Source organism: Loxodonta africana, chromosome 6, assembly GCF_030014295.1.
Source record: "Loxodonta africana isolate mLoxAfr1 chromosome 6, mLoxAfr1.hap2, whole genome shotgun sequence".
NCBI lineage: Eukaryota > Metazoa > Chordata > Mammalia > Proboscidea > Elephantidae > Loxodonta > Loxodonta africana.
Window position 1 is genome coordinate 126,631,954 of NC_087347.1, and position 20,969 is coordinate 126,652,922.

The 20,969-nt window shown below is 52.5% G+C and overlaps 1 protein-coding gene across 1 annotated transcript in view; it reads left to right on the forward strand.

Moving 5' to 3' along the window:
• Positions 1-20,969, forward strand: part of GLI2 (GLI family zinc finger 2) — a 259,722-nt gene that overhangs the window by 199,851 nt on the left and 38,902 nt on the right. The window contains exon 3 of the mRNA XM_064287308.1: positions 18,274-18,476. Coding sequence (XP_064143378.1) covers positions 18,274-18,476 — 203 coding nt within the window. The remainder of the gene's footprint in view (positions 1-18,273; positions 18,477-20,969) is intronic.

Genomic DNA, 20,969 nt, shown 5'->3' on the forward strand with positions numbered 1-20,969 from the left:
GAGCTCCCTGGTCACCTGGGGGCAGAGAGGAGTGGTCTGCAGCAGGGAGGGCATGCAGAGCAGGCGAGGACGGGGGACTACAGATTCCTCCACTGCCCTGCAGTGCCCCCTGTCCTTTTGGGCCTTTCCTGTCCCACATCCCCAGGGTGCGCAAGGGTTTAAATCCTAGCAGTGCACCTCCACCCTTTCCACGAGCCTCAGCTTCCCCATCTGTAAGTGGGGATGTAGGACCCCATATGGGGTTTTGAAGATGAGGTGAATGAGTGTACGTAAGGCACACAGAAGAGCACCTGGCACATAGCGAGTGCCCTACAGGCAGCTTCTCGTACCACGCTCCCGTTGCTCCCAGAAGGAACCCCACATTTCATGCCAGGGCCCTGCTGGGTAGGATCACATTCAGTCCTCGAGCAACCTAGAAGATGGGGGTATCCTCCCAATGATCAGACCCGAAAACCACATCACTCAGCTGGTAAGTGGGATCTGACCGCAAGGCTGACTGTCCTCAGAGAGGAAGGGAGGAGGTCTTAGTTATCTAATGCTGCTGTAACAGAAATACCACAAGTGCATGGCTTTAACAAACAGAAATTTATTTTCTCACAGTTTAGGAGGCTGGAAGTCCAAAACCAGGATACTGGCTCCAGGGGAAGGCTTTCTCTCTCTGCCAGCTCTGGAGGAAGTCCTTGTCTCTTCGACTTACTTCCTGGTTCCTGAGAGATCTCCATGTGGCCTGGCATCTATCTTCCCCCATCTCTTCTTCCTTATTTTGCTTCTTTTATATTTTGTCAGAAACTGACTCAAGACATACCCTACACTAATCCTGCCTCATTAACATAACAAAGACAGCCCATTCCCAAATGGGATTATAACCACAGGCACAGAAGTTAGGATTTACAACACATATTTTACCCACTGCTGTTGAGTCAATTCCGACTCATAGCGGCCCTATAGGACAGAGTAGAACTGCCCCACAGAGTTTCCAAGGAGCGCCTGGTGGATTTGAACTGCTGACCTCTTGGTTAGCAGCTGTAGCACTTAACCACTACGCCACCAGGGTTTCCACACATATTTTAGAGGAAGACAATTCGGTCCATGACAGGGGGGCTCTTACCTCACTTCTAAGGGCTGTGGTGTGTTCTCCCTGCTGGCCAGCGTGGAAACAAAGCAGTGGTCAACACAAAGGGATTACTCACTGATAGCAGTTCAGGCATTGGGGGATAGACTGGTCTTTGAAGTGGGGGACCACTCACACTTCACAGTACCAGTTGTCCACTCTAGGTGAACAGATCCCCTTGTTGAAACTCATCCATTTATTCAGAATAATTCATCGTGGCTAGATTTGTCTGCAAGGGCCATTGCTTGGGCCACTCCTGCCAGCTTTAGTCGACATTTGTTGAGGGAACACATGAGCAGTGCCTTGCCCCAAGTCCCGCAAGCTTAGAAAATGCTGGCGCCATTGCTGCTGCTGCTGGCCTGACTCCTCCAGGCCCCCACCATTGCAGCTACCATGACATTCTTGATTATATGTCCTGGTGTCCATGCAGAGCAGACACGTTCCTGCCCCTGTCGTTCCAGCTGTGTTTCTGAAACGTGCACTTGACCCATGTTACCAAAGCAAAATAGAAAGAGTTTGGTGTTGCTTCACTCAGTCGGGGCGTGTTTTTAGCTCTCGGTGTCTGTAATGTGCCAGTCTTTTGCCGGGTGTTAGGGATACAGGAGGCACCACTGTGTTGCTGTCTACCCAGAGCTCCTGGCCTGCTGGGAGGTGGGGAGGAATTGGGCAATTACAGGGTGGCATGTTGGAAGTAGGGGGCAGTGGTGGTTCAGCGGTAGATTCTCACCTTCCAAGGGGGAGACCCGGGTCGATTCCTGGCCAGTGCACCTCATGTGCAACCACCACCCGTCTATCAGTGGAGGCTTGTATATTGCTACAAGACTGTCAGGTTTCAGCAGAGCTTCCAGACTAAAGATGGACCAGGAAGAAAGGCCTGGCTATCTATTTCTGAAAATCAGCCAATGAAAGCTCTCTGGATCACAACCAACTGACCTGCAACCTCTTGTGAAGATGGTGTGAGGCCGGGCTGTGTTTTGGCCCATTGTGCATACAGTTGCCATGAGCTGGGGGCCAGCTCAAAGGCAGCTAACAGCAACAATGCTGGAAGGGAGTTTGTGGGATCCCACAGCACCCAAGAAGCCAGAAATGGTGTGTTCATCAGCAGGAAAGCACAAGAGGACGTCTTCTCCCTGATCCTACTTCCAGCCAGCAGCCAGCAGAGGGGAGCTCCACGACCTCCTTGGAGTCATTCCAGAAAAGGTTCTTCCCTCCCCGCAGACACCAGCGCCAAGATGAAGAAGGGGAAACCCTTTCAAAGTGCACACTGATGGCATCTAAAGCTTGCTTAAAATTATTAGCACACCCCCCTCTAAGCGGACATTTATCTAAACTTCCAGGAGCAGGCCATCTAGTGCTGACAGGCTTCCAGGAAGGGAAATTCCACACAGCACTCTGGCAATCCAGGCCAGAGTTTAAGAATCTTACTGTCACTGTGGAGCCTTTTCCCTGTGCTAGCCTGCCCTCCACCCAGACCTTTTTCACTCTTGGAGCCCTGCAGACAGAAGCCCAGACCCCTTTGCTTAAGCCTGGTAGACCCTCCCTTTACTGAAGGCCTCCCCTGCTCCTTCCTCAGCCACACCCACCCCAGACCACATCTCACCCCTATGCGTGGCCCCTCCGTCTAGCCCCCCTTGTTTGCCGTCTGATACGACAATCCCCCTCATAAAGCGGTGGCTTTCTGGAAGATTCAGCTCAGCTGTGCTCAGCCCAGGGCAGCTCCTATTCCAGATGAGGGCCTGACATAACCAGAGGTTAACGGGTGATGGCAGGTCACCCAAGAGGGCCCAGGCAGGCCCAGCTCCCCCAGGACCTCTTCCCCAGGCCCAGCTGTGTTCCTGCCCCACTGGACACGTCTATCAAATCCAAGGCCCCCAGCTTCCCCTACTCCGCACAAGTTAGGACTCTGCCAGGAAAAAAGCCTCTCTGATGTTTCCTCTTGGCTTTGATGCCTTTTGATTTTTACATTTGGAAAAGCTGATAACCTTTCCTATCCTTCTGCTCTGAGGGGAGAAAAATGTGATAAAGGGTGGGCAATTGAGTTAACCGCCGTTAACTGTGTGGCTAGATCTTAACAAAGTCCATCTGTATGACCTTCTTTGAGGTGCAATTTTATAACCTAATTTCCCTACCAAAACATCAGTGTTTACTTAGTACGAAATCTGCTCTTTGTCAGCTGAACACAGTGATTTCTTTATTACAGCTCTGTGAGGGCATGACAGCTGAGAGCCAGCGCCCGGCTCAGTCTGGTGGAGTGCCCGGGCCTGTAATGGGAACCGGGTGAGCGAAGGGTCGAGTGGATTGGATGTGTACACAGATGTGTGTCAGTGGACAAAGCTGGGGCCAGAGCCTGGGTAGCAGACAGATGGGGCAGCCAGGGTGAGCCTGCTGGTGATAAGGGAGGCTGTCATTGAACCCTGAAACGATTTCCAGCTGCCCACACAAAGTCCCCCAACCCACCCGGCAGCCATGCCGCTCCCCACCCCGTGACCCCCATCCACTCACTCAGCCAACTTCTACCCAGAGACCAGCTTCCTCTTGCCGTCCCTTTTTTTTTTTTGTTTTAAATAAGTTTACTGTAGTAAAATATATATGGGAACCCTGGTGGCCCAATGGTCAAGTGCTTGGCTGCTAACCGAAAGGTTGGGTATTCAAACCCACCCAGTGGCACTGCAAAAGAAACGCCGGGCAATCTGCTTCTGCAAAGATTATAGACAAGAAAACCCTATGGAGCAGTTCCACTCTATCACATGGGGTCACTATGTGTCAGAATTGACGGCATCTAACAACAACAACAAAATATATATTAACAACAACAAAAATATATATATAACAAAAAAATTGCCATTTTTAACTGCACAATTTGGTGACATTAATTACATTCACAGTGTTATACAACCATCATCGCTGTCTGTTTCCAAAAGTCTTTTGTCACCCCAGACAGACACTCAGTGCAGTTTAAATAGTTACTCCCTCTCCGCCTCCTCCCAGCCCCTGGTAACCTCTAATAAACTCTGATGGCTTTGCATTTACATACTCTGGGTATTTCATGTCAGTGGGATCATACAATATTGTCCTTTTGTGACTAACCTGTTTCACTCTGAATAATGTTTTCAGCGTTCATCCTTGGTGTAGCATCTATCAGGACTTTATTTCTCTTTAAAGCTGAGTAGTATTCCATTGTGCGTAGGGACCACATTTTGCTCATGCACCCCTCTGTTAATGGGCACTTGGGTTGTTTCCCCGTTTCGGCTATTGTGAATAATGTTGCAAGGAGCGTTACTGTACACGTATCCATTTGAGTCCCTCCTTCCAGTTCTTTAGAGCATACACCCAGGAGTGGAATTGCCAGGTCATATGGTAATTCTATGTTTAACTTTTTGAGGAACCACCAAACTGTTTTCCACAGCGGCTGCACCATTTCATATTCCCGCCAACAATGAACAAGTGTTCTGATTTCCCCAGTCATCCTTTTTTAAAAATTTGGTCTTATTAAATATTACAGACATACAAAAGAATTAGGAAAGCATGTTTAAGATGTAAAATGACACACGGGCCCTCGTCCACTGGCCAGCCGTAGGACTGGGAACATGCTAGCTCTTTTGAGGTCCCATCTGGTCATCCAATATTCCACCACGTCTGAGCCCCACCCCCAAGCCTTCCCCCACCAAGTGTCATGAATGTTTTGTGCTTGGCTATTAACCTGAAGATTGGCAGTTCAAACCCACCCAGCAGTCCAGCAGTGCCGCAGAAGGAAGGCCTGGCGACTTGCTTCCGTGAAGACTACAGCCAAGAAAACCCTGTGGAGCAGTTCTACTCTGTAACACATGGGGTCACCATGAGTCAGAATCAACTTAGTGACCACAGGTTTGCATCTCGTAACAGTTTTACTTTATGTCTGATTCTCCAAACAATATGTTGTGTTAGTTTTGCTTTGTTATGCTTTACGTAAATGGAATTGTTCTGTATGTCTTCTTTGGGAACTTTCTGCTTTACACGCCTGAGATCTGTCCCTGTTGATGCCTATGGCTCTTAATCTGTTTATTCTCAGTGCTCTGCAGCAGTTTCTGTCGGTGGGCATTTGGGATGAGTTCGTTTGCTGTTTCGAACATTGCTGCTGTGAACACTCCTTTTCTGTCCTCTGGGCCCCATATACTTACTTTAGAGTAAGTCTACGTCTGGGAACAGGATAGCTGAATCAGACGGTAGATATTCACGGTTTAACTCTCTTAGACGATGCCAGACTTTGGCTGAGTGATCTCGCCAATATGCCAATACGCGCCTCCACCCACAGCGTTTTAAGCACTCAGTTTTCTCCACATCCGATCCACCAGTGTGATATTGTCAGTGTTTTTACCAAACAGTATCTCCCTGTGAACTTTGTTTCCTATTTCCCTCCTTACCGATGTCAATGAGCGCCCTTTCATATGTCCACTGGTCACAACATTTTCTGCTTGTGAGATGCCTGCTCAGCAATTTTGCCTGTTTCTCTGAGGAGCTGTCTTCTTCCCACTGATCCAAATCAGCATTTCGTTTATTCTGACTAGTGATTCCATGGCTGGTCACATATATGGCAGATGTCCCTTCCCGGTTTGTGCCTGGTCCCTCACTCCCTTAGGGACAAGTGTGGATGAAGGGCTGCTCCTCCTGTCACCTCGTTGGGGTGGTCAGCACTGCCCTTACCATGTCCCTACGTGTTCTCCCGCTCCAGCCCCCTTCATTCCTACAGCCCCAGGACTTTCCTGGTACTCGCCCATAAGACCTGCCCTTTGCTCAGGCTCTCCTGTCCCTCAACACCTGGCCTCCACCTCTCACCACCTCCTTTCCCATCAACTTTGTGGTGAGAGTCCAGGCCCAGCTCAGACACCACCTGCAGGAAGTTTTCTTAGATTTCCCACTGGATGAACGAATCCCTTCCTTCTCACCCGTCTTCGCCCCCAGCTCCTTGGGTACTGTTGGTAGGCCAGTCAGTTTCTGCTACCCCTCCACAACTCCAGAGGTCCTCGTGTGGTAGTTTGGCCCCGGCACCAACATGAGCTGCGGGGTCAGCAGGGCTGAGATTTCCTCAGCTTATACCAGACCTAGGCCCTCTGCCCAGTGGTGCCCCACCCAACGGCCTTGGCGTCCTTGGCCTTAGGGAATTCACGTGCTCTGCTGATACCTGTGCAGGTGCAGATACAGGGCAGGCCCTGGGAGTGTCGGGCCCACCATGCCAAGCTCTGGCACGGCACCTGCCAGTCAGGTTTGTGACCATCTAGTCTACGAGTATAAGCTCCTGGGAGGGGGGTCCTGCTGAGTTATCTCAGATCCCCAGCTCCCTCTCCCCCAGTGCCGCCAGAGACAGTACTCGGGAATGCTGGTGAGGGACGTAGGGAGCAGGGCAAGAAGGAGTGACAGGAACTGTGGTCCGGGCTCTTGCTTATGGTTACCGCTTTTGGGGTATATCCTTCACTGAACCCCCACATGGGCAGACTGCAGGACAGACACACAGGAACGGGTAGATTGATGCAGAAAACAAACTGGGCTCCAGTAGGGGGAGGGGGTGCTTCTCCCTTGTTTTCCAAAAAGAATCCACTGTACATCTCTTTAAAAAAGGAAACCCCCTGAGTACATTTTTTAAGTGACTGAATTTCTGGAACTTTCTAAGCTAATTTATGGGAAATGTGGTAAGCAAGCTTTACAGTATATAGTTTCACATGCAAAAAGCAACAAGCAATCAAAATCAAAACCAACCAACAAAAAACCTGGAGAGGAGGGTGGATTCTCTTCTGAGGCCCTGAATGGAGCTGTGCTGGTGGAAGCAGATATTGGCCTGCCGCCTGCCGCCTGCCGCACCCTACCTTTAGGGAGCCGTAGCTTGGCAGGAGGGAGAAAGGACTGGGCGCTGCGGCAAGCCAGGGGTCATTGGAGCTAGTCAGTGGGCGCAGACAATGCCTGCCTGGTGTCTCTAAGAAGGTAGGTGCCAGCCCCAGGGTCCCTCCTCTGGCAGCTCAGCAACAGCAGAAGGGGTCACGCCCCGCACTTCCGAGCTCTGCCAACCCCACCCATGGCCCTGTGATCCTGGTGGGTGGTAGCATTTTGGCCCCAAGATAAAACCGGCCCGCACGGGCAACGGTCCCAGGGCAGGAGTTTGACGTGCCGGGGCTGCGTGCGAGGTGGAGCCACTATGGGAATCAGTGACCGTGTAATCCTGGCAGTGGGCGGGCGAGCACACCCCAGAGCCCTGGGAGCACGGGCCGGCACAGGACACAGCCCTCAGCACGCCCACCCCTGCTGAGAGCACCTGCCCTCGCCTGTACCTGCTGGCCTGTGCCCATGGACCAGACACAGCGGGCTGGGGCATCCCAAACTATAACATATCTGGGCCCTACTTTCTGAAATGTACAGATACTGAGGAAACGTGATGATATAATGATGGTGATGTTGCCACCTCCTGTGGGTCTGCTACACGCAGACACAATATGCTGTATTAGAGTCCTGGTGGCGCAGTGGCTAAGAGCTCAGGCTGCTAACCAAAAGGTCGGTAGTTTGAATCCACCAGCCACTCCTTGGAAACCCTATGGGGCAGATCTGCTCTGTCCTGTAGAGTAGCCATGAATCAGAATTGACTTGACAGCTGTAACAAGTTAGCATGAACCGGAAGACATAACACGACAGCATTTATTCTCTCACACTTCTGGAGGCCACAAGTCTGAAATGAGCATCACTGGGCCAAAATCAGGGTATGTGTGGGGCCGTGTGCCCTCTGGAGGTCTGGAAAGAGCCATTCCTTGCCTCTTCCAGCTCCTGGTGGCTGCCGGCCTCATGCCTTGTGGGCCCTGTCACTCCAGTCTCTGCATCTGTAGTCATTGCCTCTTCCTCTTCTGTGTGTATCATCTCTCCCTCCTCCTCTCTTATAGGACATCTGTAATGGCATTTAGGGCCCACACAGATAATCCAGAGTGATATTCTCATCTCAGAATCCTTAACTTCATCACGTCTGCAAAGACCCTTTTTCCAAGGAAGGTAACGTTTACAAGGTCCAGCAATTAGGTTAGGACTTGGACTTACCTATGGGTGCTGTTATCAGTCCACTACAATGCCTTCCCTCTGCGTCTCGCTGCAAATTTGTAGGGCCACTGTCGTCGTTGTTTTACAGATGAGGAAACTGAGGTCCAGAGAGGCCACATGGCTTCACCCAAACCACACAGTAGCACTGGGCTGAGATGGAGCTCAGCCTTCAGGTACTAGTGCTGTGCTCCTCACTCAATGCTCTTGCCCATTCGTTCATTCAGCAGACACATCCTGAGCGTGCTCCGTGTATCAGGTGGGTGCCGGGCCTGGTGCTGGGCAAGTGTACCTGCTCCTGGGGCTGCCTGTCCAGGGGGGAGACCGCCATGTGGGAGGTCGCTACATTATCAGTAGAGGTGGACCTGCTGAAAGAAGAGCTGCCTTCCACAGCAGCATCTCACAGGGGGCCTGGCCTCAGAGTGGGGCTGGAGGCATCCTGGTGAGCTGGCCCCCTGGGGAGAAGGCGGGGGTGGTTAACTGGGGAAAAAAGGAGCAGAGTAGGCTGTAGAGGAGAGGGCCATGAGTGATGGGCAGACAGTAAGGGCCAGAGGCTGTGAGACTGAGCACAGCCTGTCCCAAGGAGCAGAGAGGAAGCAATGGGGTTGGCACGCAGGGTGAGGAGGGGAGGGGCAGGTGGGCCACACAGGATGGGGGGGTCTCATTCCTCTTGTCACTGAGGCCATAAGTCTCCCCGAGAAACGGGCAGGAGGTGGAGCTTCAAGGCTCCGTAGCCACAAGTGACTGTCTGTCTTTCGCATCTCCAGTGGAGGCCTCTAAGCACCACAGCCTGGCTCCTAGTTTTCCAGTCCCGTGGTCTGGCCTCACCACGGTCATGTCATTGTCTCTTTGGACTCAGTAGTGCTAACTGCAAAACGGGATGCAAAGGGCCCTCTTCTACCTGTTTCTGGTGGTCCTACCTGCCCTGAAGACCTCTGCACAGAGCTGTCAGAAGGAGCCTTGTTGGATCAGTGCTCCCTCCCCTGGCCCCCACCCCCAGGGGCAGTCTGGCTGAGCCAGCACCCCCCAGCTCTGGGCTGTTCTTGCCCAAGCATGGCACCATGGGTGGGACACGGGGTCCCCACCCACCCAGAGCCCCTAATCCCTGCACTTCCTTCTCTTCTCTCACTGCAGTGAAAAGAACATGTCTGCTCCTGCCCCGCGCCTCTGCTCAGGCTGTGATGCTGGTCAGAGTGCTTCCCTTCTGTCCCCCAGCCATTAGATCTTACCCTTCCAGCCCAGCGGAAGCTGCATGCCCTCAAGAACCTACCCCTAGACGTTCTAGCTCCCAGGGCAGGGCCCAGCTCTGGGGCATCTGGCCTGGTCCTCAGGCCTGGACAGGTTAGCCCTAACTCACATGTGGCCATGTAGGATTCTGATTGCCGTGGCCTTTCATTTGATCCCCCTCCAAAAATGTGTGCAGAAAGGCCTGGGATTTGATGTGGGAGGTGCATCTCTCTAAAGGGAGAGGTGGCAAGCAGTGCCGAGCACCTCCTGTTCCCAGGTGAAGCTGGGCACACTGTCCATTCTTCCCTCCTTACAGCTCACACTGCCAGTTGTGGATTGAGCTGTGTCCCCCAAAATATGTGTCGGGGCAGTTCTACTCTGTTCTATAGGGTCGCTATGAGTCGGAATCTGACCTGATGGCAGTGAGTATGGGAATTTGGGAATGGGCTGTCTTTGTTATATAATGAGACAGGATTAGTATAGGATGTGTCTTGAATTAATCCCTTACAAAATATAAAATGAGCAGATAAAGGAAGGACAGATGGGTAAGACAGATGATACCAAGACACTTGGTGTCTTAGTCACCTAGTGCTATTATAACAGAAATACCACAAGTGGATGGCTTTAACAAAGAGAAGTTTATTCTCTCACAGTCCAGTAGGCTAGAAGTCCAAATTCAGGGCGCTGGCTCCAAGGGAAAGCTTTATCTCTCTGTCAGCTCTGGTGGAAGGCCCTTGTGGTGCATCTCAGCGCAGGAACCTCAGGTCCAAAGGATGCGCCCTGCTCCCGGCACTGCTTTCTTGGTGGTGTGAGGTCTCCCATCTCTCTGCTCGCTTCTCTTTTAATATCTCAAAAGAGACTGGTTTAAGACACTATCTAATCTTGTATAGCTCATCAGTATAACTGCTGCTAATCCGTCTCATGTCATCATAGTGACAGGATTTACAACACATAGGGAAATCACATAAAATGGTGGACAGTCACACAATACCGGGACTCATGGCCCAACTAGTTGGCAGATATTTTTGGGGGACACAATTCAATCCATGACACTTGGAGATATGCGAGGAACCAAGAAGTGGAAGCTAAAGAGACAAGGACCTTCCTCCAGAGCCGACAGAGAGAGAAAGCCTTGCCCTAGAGCCAGTGCTCTGAATTTGGTCTTCTAGCCTCTTAAACTGTGAGAAAATAAATGTCTGTTCATTAAAACCACCCACTTGTGGTATTCTGTTACAGCAGCACTAGATGACTGAGAGACTGCCCTTCTTGCAGGTCCTATTGCCCCATTCTGTGGCCAGGGACACTGAGGCTCAGAACAGACACACAACCGTGGTCCAAGATAAGTGGCAAAGCCATGATTCAAACCCAGATCTGCCTGGCTGAGAAGCCTGGGCTCTGCCCTGAGTGAGGGTGGCTCCCCTCAGCCTGCCCCCCAGGGTCGGCTTGAGGACCGCCTGAGGTGAGAGGTCTACAAAGGGATCCTGAGCCAAGGACAGGTTGAGGCAGAAGTGAGGCCCTCAGTCAATGGCGGCTGGGTGGTCCACTTCAGAGGCAAGAAGACTTGGCTAATCCTCTTGTGCCCTTACAGGCCTGCACCTTGGCAATCACCGCACTTCCTTGAGCCTCGGTGTTCTCACCTGTAAAGTGGAGGTGATAGAAAGTATCTGCTGAGGTGCTGAGTATGTTGGATGTAGTAAGTGTTCACCCAATCCTTCAGACTTCAACACAGAAGCAGCCAGGGGCAGATTAACCAGTAAACATGGTATGCACCGGCTTGCGTTGAGCAATTTACGCACGGGCTTAGTTGTGTTTCCTCGTTAATCTGTGGTGAGCCGTTTCGCCTGGGTTTCACCACAGCTTTGCCGGGGTAGGGGACAAGTGAAATTGTGCACTGTAGATTGGTGGGAAGGCACAGTTTTCGCCTGTGTGTACCTTGTTCACTGGGTAATCTGGCCCTGGCTTTGCCTTGGCAACGTCTAGTTAGATTACAACAGCATCCACCCAGTTAGGTCACAGCTAACTTTGTCCAGTCTCCCCTTTCTCCTATTCCTCTTTCTTTTTCCAGCCACCACCTTTGGGTCTGGCCCAGAAATTCCTCCCAGGGACTTTGCCAGGCCTCTTCCCTCTGCCAACAGGAGAGAGAGAGAGAGAAAGAGAAGCCCTTTCCTGGTCCTGCCCCAGCCTTCCAGAGAGGAGCAGCCATCCCGGCTGACAGGCCCGAGCAGACACTCAGAGGGCGCGGGGCTCCTCCACCGTGACAGGAGCAGCCATCTCGGCTGACAGGCCGAAGCAGACGCCCAGAGGGCGCAGGGCTCCTCCACTGTGACAGGAGCAGCCATTCCGGCTGACAGCCCAGAACAGACACTCAGAGGGCGCAGGGCTCCTCCACAGGGACAGGAGCAGCCATCCCGGCTGACAGGCCAGAGCAGACACTCAGAGGGCGCAGGGCTCCTCCACCGTGACAGGAGCAGCCATCCCGGCTGACAGCCCAGAGCAGACACTCAGAGGGCGCAGGGCTCCTGCACAGGGACAGGAGCAGCCATTCCGGCTGACAGCCCAGAGCAGACGCTCAGAGGGCGCGGGGCTCCTCCACCGTGACAGGAGCAGCCATCCCGGCTGACAGGCCGGAGCAGACGCTCAGAGGGCGCGGGGCTCCTCCACCGTGACGGGAGCAGCCATCCCAGCTGACAGGCCAGAGCGGACACTCAGAGGGCGCAGGGCTCCTCCACAGGGACAGGAGCAGCCATCCCGGCTGACAGGCAAGAGCAGACACTCAGAGGACGCGGGGCTCCTCCACCGTGACAGGAGCAGCCATCCCGGCTGATAGGCAAGAGCAGACGCTCAGAGGGCGCGGGGCTCCTCCACTGGGACAGGAGCAGCCATCCCGGCTGATAGGCAAGAGCAGACGCTCAGAGGGCGCGGGGCTCCTCCACCGTGACAGGAGCAGCCATCCCAGCTGAGCTCCTGCCCAAGGCACCACTTCTGTCATCACTGCCACACTCATGTGCACACACACATACACTCACACATTCACACACATACTCTCACACACATTCACACTGACACACATTCACACTCATACTCACACATCGCACTCACGCATTCACACTCACATTCATACTCAGATTTAGAATCTCACATTCACACTCTCACACATTCACACTCACCCTCACGTTCATACTGTCACACATTCACACTCTCACATTGACATTCAAACTCACACATTCACACTCACACATTCACACTCACACATGCACATTCATACTCACAGTTCACACTTCCACATTCACACTCACACTCATACATTCACTCACATATTCACACTCTCATTCACACTCTTAAACATTCACACTCCCATTCACATTCTCACACATTCATATTCATACTCAGACATGCACACACATATTCACACTCTCATACATTCACACTCCCACGTTCACACTCTCATTCACACACACACATTCACACTTTCATACATTCACATTCATACTCCCATTCGCACTTACATTCACCTTCATACTCACACGTTCACACTCCCACATTCACATACACTCACAATTCACACTCTCCCTCATTCACACACATTCACACTCACTCATTCACACACATTCACACTTTTACACATTCACATTCATACTCACACATTCACACTCACATTCATATTCATACTCACACTCAGTCACACTCACATTCACTGTCATACATTAACATACATTCACATTCATACATTCACACTCATACATTCACAGTCACTCACATTAACATGTACACACTCATACCCCCACATTCACACTCCCACATTCATACTCACATATTCCCAGTCACATGTTCACACTCTCATACTCACACATTCACACTCACTCTTACGTTCATACACATATTCACACTCTCACATGCACACATTCATTCATTCTCACATTCACACTCAAGCATGCATTCACACTCTCACTCCCTCTCACACTCACTCACAATCACACAGGAGGCAGCAGGGCTGCAGTTGGCTGTTCCTCTTACCCAGAGCCCCTGTTTGTGCCTCACGTTCAGACGTGAACGGCCAGCACAGCTGCCCTCCGCAGCCTCAGCGGCTATGAGCAGGACGTCAGGGGCCTCTCCTACAAACCTGCAGGGTGGAGGGTAGATAGCCTGAAGCGCCGTGGCTGAGGTCTGTCTTGCAGGTCGCCAGGCCTGGATCACTCTGGCAGTGGGAGGCTGTATTAGTCAAGGCTTCTTCAGTTGCCCCCCAAAAAAACCCACCCACTGCTGTTCAAGTTGACTCTGACTCACAGCGACCCTAAGACAGAAAAACTCAGCACAAACTGGTTTAAACAAACAAAAGAAGAAAAATGCATTGGCTCCAATAACAGAAAAAGCCAAAGGTGATAGCTTTAGGCAAGGCTCAAATCCGGAACGCTCAAAGGTCTCAAATCCGGAATCTGGTTCTCCATCTGTCAGCTCTGCTGTTCTCTGTGTCCTGTTTATTCTTCATGCTTCATCCTATCAGCTGAAGAACCCCTGTGAACAGGGAGCCCTTCTTTCCCAAAGATGCCAGCCAGAGCTGCTGTTGTGGGCACATGCTCCTCTGTGAACCCAGCACGATGACTGGGATATGGAGTGCTCTGATCAGCTGGGCCAGGGTCACCACCCACCCCTAGAGCAGACGGGGAAGTAGGTTCCGTACAGCCCCAGCCTGAAGCTCTCAGTGGGCGATGCTCCTGTCCTCCCCAGCACACACGTACACATCATCCCTGCAAGAGCTGCTTCCGTCCTCCGGAATGTCCTTCCTCATTAACCCTTGTTCATCCCTCAGGGCCCAACCCAGTGTCCCCTCCTCTGAGAAACCTTTGTTCACACTTGCAGGTAGTGTTAGGGGCCTGCCCTTCTGCTCTAGCCCTTGTCACACTGCCTGCTGCTTGCCTGGTTTGTGGGTCTCCTCTTCCACCTGGCCTCTGAGCTCTCTGCAGGGCCCTGGACACAGCTAGTGCTTAGGGCAGCTTTGCCAGGAATATGATGAAGTACAGGCTCAGATGAACCCAGAGCTGGACTTTCAGGGGAAAGGCAGTGCAGAGGGGCAGTGTGCAGCCTGAGTAGCTTGCTGAAGGCCGGGCTCTTCTGGGCCTGCTGTTATGGCCTGAGTATGTGTGCACACACATGTGTATGCATGACACATGAGGCTGTGGCCCCCTTTTAAAATGAGCTTCCACAGCTGACACCCCCCCTCACCCCCCACCTTGTCCTCAAGGCTTCCTGTTCGAGTCTCTGCCCAGTTGTCAGAATTCAAGGCCTGGACAGGTCACACTTAGACCAGGTCAGAGCCCCTGCCGTACAATGTGTGGAAGCAGGAAAAGAAAGGGAGGCTGCGGCTGAGGTCGACCAGAAGCAGCGGCTCTGATTTCACCAGCAGACTCCTTTCCTGGTGAGGTCCCCACAGCCTGGTCCGCTGTCCACCTGTACTGGCGGGACCCAGCCCACACAAGACTCTCAGCTGGGCTCAAGGATGGGGCCGAGCATCCATGAAAGAGACGCTCTGGTCCCCAAAGGACCTGCTTTGTGAGTTGTGTGTGTTTGAAGTTCTGCCATTTGAGATTCATTCCTTTGGCTTTATTTGGTTTGTCAAAATGATATCTTGAAGCACTTGTACCCCCGGATCCATGTCAGTCATTCACATCACAACATCAGAGCCCCAGTTCCTTTCCAGAACAGGATTGGATTGTGGGGTGGTGGGGTAAAGGTGGGGGTGAAGGCAAAAGAGAGCTGAAACGGGGTGGGAAAAATCTGTCCCCTCACCGTCCCTCTGGTTGTCAGGTGTTGCCCGGGCCTCCACTCCCCAATCCTGTACCTAGCCCCAGAGCTCTGCTCGCAAAGAACCAAGAGTCATCAGGAGCATGCACTTCCTTGCTGAGCAGGTGGGCCCAGGATCTGGCCCAGACACACCTGGGATGGCGCTGTGGTCCCACCACCTGCTGTCTGAAGGGTCTTGCCCCCCGGGTGTGTTCTTCTCTGTAAAATGGGTGTAAAGTGCCTACCTTGTGAATGTTTTGTTTTGATTAAAAAGGCAATCCGTGTGTATAAGAGCTGGCATACAGTTCGTCCCCTTGAGGGATGCCAGGTGAGGGCACAGCTGTGATCTCAGGGGCCATGAGCAGAGGGCACATCTAGCGAGGCTTCCAGGAGGAGGTGTCTGGACAGGTATACAGGGCTCTGTAGGCTGATGGGCCTGTCGTCTTGGGTCTTGGGTGTCCAGATCAGCAGACGCCCACACTCTAAAATACCCTGTGACTAGGAAGGGACGGGAAGGGAGCTAGGGTGTGTTAACCCCTCCTGTGTGCTCTGCACTGGTCTTTTTGTCCCACTCTGGTGGGAACCAGAGACAGCACCCTGGCCAGGGCCACACTGCTAAGTGAGAAAACGAACCAGCCTGTCTGGTCCAACAACCAGTGCTCTCAAGGGCAGGCGGTGCCTAGATGCAGGGTCCTGCCTGCTGTCTCCAAGCCTTGGCTTCCTCCGAACAGGCTCTGTAATCCAGGCCTGCTCTGCACCTGCCGAGAAGAGCCTGTTCAGCATCATGTCAACACACACGCTTCCACTAACAGACAGGCAGTGGCAGTGCTTGAGGTGCGTTGGTCAGGATTTGAACCCAGGTCTTCCCCACGGAAGGTAAAAATTCCAAAACTGGCCACCCATGACCTCACCTTGCAGGTGCACTGCCCTCTAAAGGTAGCGTTGTTACAATCACATGTTCCATAGGCTCCCTCATGCCCAGCTCAGTGCCTGGCACAAGAAATGCTGCCACCCATGGATTCAGAAAGTGCTCTGAGCCCCTGCAGGATGCCCATTCCTGGGCCAGGTGCTGAGAGTGCAGAGATACAGACACACCCTGCTCTGAGCAGACCCCGTTACCCTGGGACATGAGTGGCAAACCAGAGATGGAACAGGGCTCCATGGGGCAGCAGGGAGGAGGACACTCATGCCAGGGGAGGGGGCCTCGGGGGGAGGGGTGTCACAAAGGAGAGACCTTGACCGGGACTTAAAGTGATGAGAAGGAATTTGCCCAATGAGGCACCGATACAGGAAAGCATTCGAGGCCAAGGCTCAACTTGGGCAAAAGCACAGGAGCGTGAATGTGGCCTGGCAGCCTCATTGAACAGCCACGGCCACAGCAGTCACATCTGCAAAGGCTAGAAAATGTCATAGCAACAGCCTTCGGGCGAGTGGGGAGTTGGTGCAATCCAGGTGTTAAGACATCTGCATGTCACCTGTTCAGGCCCTGCTTTTACTGTACTGTAGGCAAGATTCTCATGTGCTACTGAATGTTCTTAGTAACCGTCTCTGGTTTGCTCCAGCCACGAGGACAAGTCATTCCCTCCCTGTAGTAACCAGTTCTGACAGCATCTTGCCACACAACCACACAAATCAGATGGAAAGACCTGATCACTGATTAGCTGTCTAAGGGCTTCCGGGCACTTCTGGGTTTTGCTCTCCAAGTATGGCACTACTGCTGTAATAATTAACCAAAACCAAACCCGTGGCTGTCGAGTTGATTCCAACTCACAGCGATCTTATAGAACAGAGTAGAACTGCCCCATAGGGTTTCCAAGGAGCAGCTGGTGGATTGGAACTGCCAACCTTTTGGTTAGCAGCTGAGCTCTTAACCACTGTGCCAGCAGGGCTCCACAGCTGTAATAGTAGCTGGCATGTATTAATGCCCGCTCGGTCTCAGACACGGTTCTGGGGACTTTCATCCTCACGGCACCCTTGTGAAATAGACACTGTTATCCCCATTTTACAGACAAGGTAACTAAGGCTTGGAGAGGTTGTGTTCCTTTCTCAGTGTGATCCACTGGTTCTAATCTAGGCTTGTGTGGTTCTAAAGCCCATGTTCTTTTCTTTCTACTATGTCAGATCACAGAGAGACTATTTTCTTAAGAATTAAAACTTGGTCAATTTGGTTTCTAGTGACTTAACTGATTTCACAGCAACGTGTCCAGAATGTCTGATTTTTTTTGAGTAGACAGCCTTGAAACACCACTAGATCCGCTGCCTCTACGCCCCAGGTCAGCAGACCTGCTGTGAAAGCCCTGTGGGTTGTGTTGAGCAGAGCAGGCTCCTCCTCGCGGGTGGACAGTTGGCTGCCACACCAGCCCAGCCCAGGCGGGACCAAGCCAGAGGCACAACTGAGCAGTGGTGGAGTCCGAGGAGGAAGGGCCTATTCGCATCAGCAGGAATTCCATGCAAGGAGGGCTACAGCGATATTCCAGAACTTTCCATACAGCTTGCCATTTCAGTGTCATCTTGAATGCTGATCTCTGGCTTCACGGTTGACCCTGTGACTGACAGCTTCACACCAATGACTGCCCCACTGGATGAGAAACCCCACTTGCAGGGCACCTCCCACTCCTCTCTTTTTCTCAGTTCTCTTAGGAATATGAGCTCTTTGGGTTGCAACACCAATATTCATGTTTCCATGTTCTGTTTTCCATACGTGTTCGTGGAATCCATTCATTCACTCACTTAACAAATATCTATTGAGCTCTTGCTCTGTGCTCAGCCCTGGTAGGCACGGGGGGAAACAGTGGTGACAACGCAGCCCTGTGAGGGGCCTGCCGAGCCTGTGGTCCAGCAGATCCAGTCACGTACACACAGACCCCATGCATCAGGCGTGGGGTGGGCGGGCCACTCCACCACGAAGAAGATTCATATATGCCTTCACCAGACTCTATGTGAATCCATCAAGGGGTGCTGATATATGAAATTAAAAAGTAGACATTGTTCTGGAACCTCTTCCTATGACAGTCAAGAGCTGTCCATGTTGGTTCTGGGTTCTTGGCGGGGTTCCCTGTGCACTCTCCAACAGGCGGGCAGCCCTTCTCAGGACCTTCCCTTTGTCTTCGCAGGCCTCCTACCCTGAGCGGCAGCCCTGTCATCTCTGACATCTCTTTGATCCGGCTTTCCCCACACCCTGCCGGCCCTGGGGAGTCCCCCCTGAGTGCCCCCCACCCGTACGTGAATCCCCATATGGAGCACTACCTCCGTTCTGTGCACAGCAGCCCCACCCTCTCCATGATCTCTGCAGCCCGGGGCCTCAGCCCCGCTGATGGTGAGTGGGGCCCAGGCTAGGAGGGTAGCTGGGTGCAGCAAGGGGCAGGTGGGAGGCCTGGGGGCTCCGTCAGGATCATCAGTCTCGTTAATTCTAACACTGCTGACTCCCCAGCCTCGTCACCTTGGAGAGTGACCAGGTTGGTGTCCAGCCCACCATCCCTGAACATTAATTAGGTTTTGTGGTAAATGAACGGTGAAAGGTGGGAGAATTTGGGGTCCACTGGTGTTTGCACTTTTTTGCATGCAGTTCATGTGTGATTTACCGTAACAGTAATGGTAAGAGGCATCCTGTTTATTCAGGTAGGTCCTATCTTAGGTGAGGACCATTTGGTTACAATAAACTCAAGTCTGTAGAAGCCAGTGTTCAGTAAAGGGAGTGTTGTATAGGAATGATTCATGGACCCCAGAGCAGAAGGAAGGCAGGGCTGGTTGTCCTGGGGGGAAGAAGGTGTTAGCCATGAGTCCTGGTCCTCTCTGTCTCTGTCTCTCTCTTTGGGCCACATGGAGCCTACTGTGGCTTCCTGCTCTTTGCTCCCCTTGTAGGTCAACATAGGTGGCCTCTATGGCAGCCCCAGATCCCAAGGCTTCAAGAATGAACACCAGTGGCTCTGTGTCCCCAGTTTAGAGAGATGAGCTGGCCACCCCTAGGCCAATTAATTTGAGCCAGTGAGGGGTGGGATCCCTTGGTACAAATATGGCTTTCAATCTAAAATTTTCTACTTCTAGTGCCCCATCCCACAGTTACACATATGTGCTCACATGCACACACTCACAGTGGACAGTGGCGAGCACATTTAGGAACCTGCCCAGCCTGTGCTGTCTTGGGAGGTGCACCCTCAGTCCCAGCAACGAGAAAGGCTTATCTGCTTTCCTGTGATCCCCTCCAAGCTTTGGTCACCTTGCCATTCCCATCCTCCAGAGCAACTGAGCTGAGCTGCATCTCCACGAAATATGCCCAGCTGCGGCCCCCGCTCTCAGCCAAGTCAGTTCCTGGCTGCAGGACCTTCACAAGGCCCACTCAGGACCCCTGTGGGGCAGAGGCTCTGAGAAGCATGGTCCCAGGGACTTGCTCCTCACCTGCTCTGTTCTTACCAGGTGATTGTGGACCCTTCGCCAGCAGGTCTGTGCCTTCTAGCTTGCAGGTGTCATCGTACACTGAAGCAGAGGGCCTGACTCAGAAGGTGCAGGCTGGAACTTCACAGGGAGAAGAAGGCTTGCAGCCTCGAAAGGCACTAGAAGTCTCCCTGAAGCTGGTGTCTTGTTGTCCAGCCCTGAGGTTTTTACTTAGTGTGGTCCTCATCAAAGAAGCCAGACATTGGTCAAAGCCAAGGGGCCTTACAGCGCTGGCCCAGCATGTGGCTTCGTTCTAAGATGGCCCATAGGGGTTGGGACCCAGCCCTGAGCTCTGAGTGGACCCTGTGAGCGGCCTTGGCAGAACCATGGTGCCATGGAAGGGGTGTGCTGCCCAGCGCTGAGTGCCGAGCTGGCAGGGAATCACCATCTTGTGGAAAGTGGGCCAGCACTTTTCCACACCGCTTGTGATAACCTAGCTGGCAACAGGCTTACCTAAATGGAGCATGACGGGGGGCAAGTTAGACTCAAGATGCTGCTCAGGTGCTGACGCTTACCCCTGGCATCAGTGGCTGAATGGTGGTCCCAAAGAGATGTTCACCTTCAAATCCCTGGAAACTGTCTATTTGGAAAAGGGTCTTTGCAGATATAACTAAGGTAAAGATCTTGAGATGGGGAGAGTACCCTATATTATCCAGGTGGGCCCCAAATCCAGTGACAAGTGCCCTTATAAGAGACATACAGAGAAGGCAGACTCAGAAGAAAAGGCCATGAGAAGATAGGGGCAGAGATTAGAGCCAAGGAAGCCAGCAACCACCAGAAGCTAAAAGGAATGTCCTAGAGTCTCTGGCCCTGCAAACACCTGATTTCGGACTTCTGGCCTCCAGGACTTTGAGAGAATAAAATTCTGTTGTTTTAAGCGACCAAATATGTGGCAATTGGTTACAGCAGCAACAAGAAGCTAATACGGTAACAGACTTACTAGAGAAGAGAAAGAACCTAGCATGGTGATGGGGCATGGACAGGATGGGCAGGGGGCTGGATGGTCAGCCTGGCTGGAGACCAGGGCCCCCTCTGCAGGTCCAGCAGGAAATGGTGAGGAAGAGGAGGAAGGTGGCAGCTTCCACTCTCTGGAATCTTCTGCCTGCTGAGCACATACGAGATCTCATTTGGTATTTGCCAAGACTAAACAGCACAGAAGCCTGGTCAGGAACTTTGGCTCTAGAGTTTTCAACCTTCAGTTGCTTCCCCAATGTCACACTGCCTGAAGGCAGGCCCCTGATGATGGAATTTCAACTTCCTTTCCTGTGTTCCTAAGCCCTGGGAGGGCCGAGGCAGACAGCCCTGGGGTTCTTCAGCTGCCAGGACGGGGAACAGCGTGGCCTTTGGCGGGCAGGTGCTTTGCCCACCAGGCCCCGGG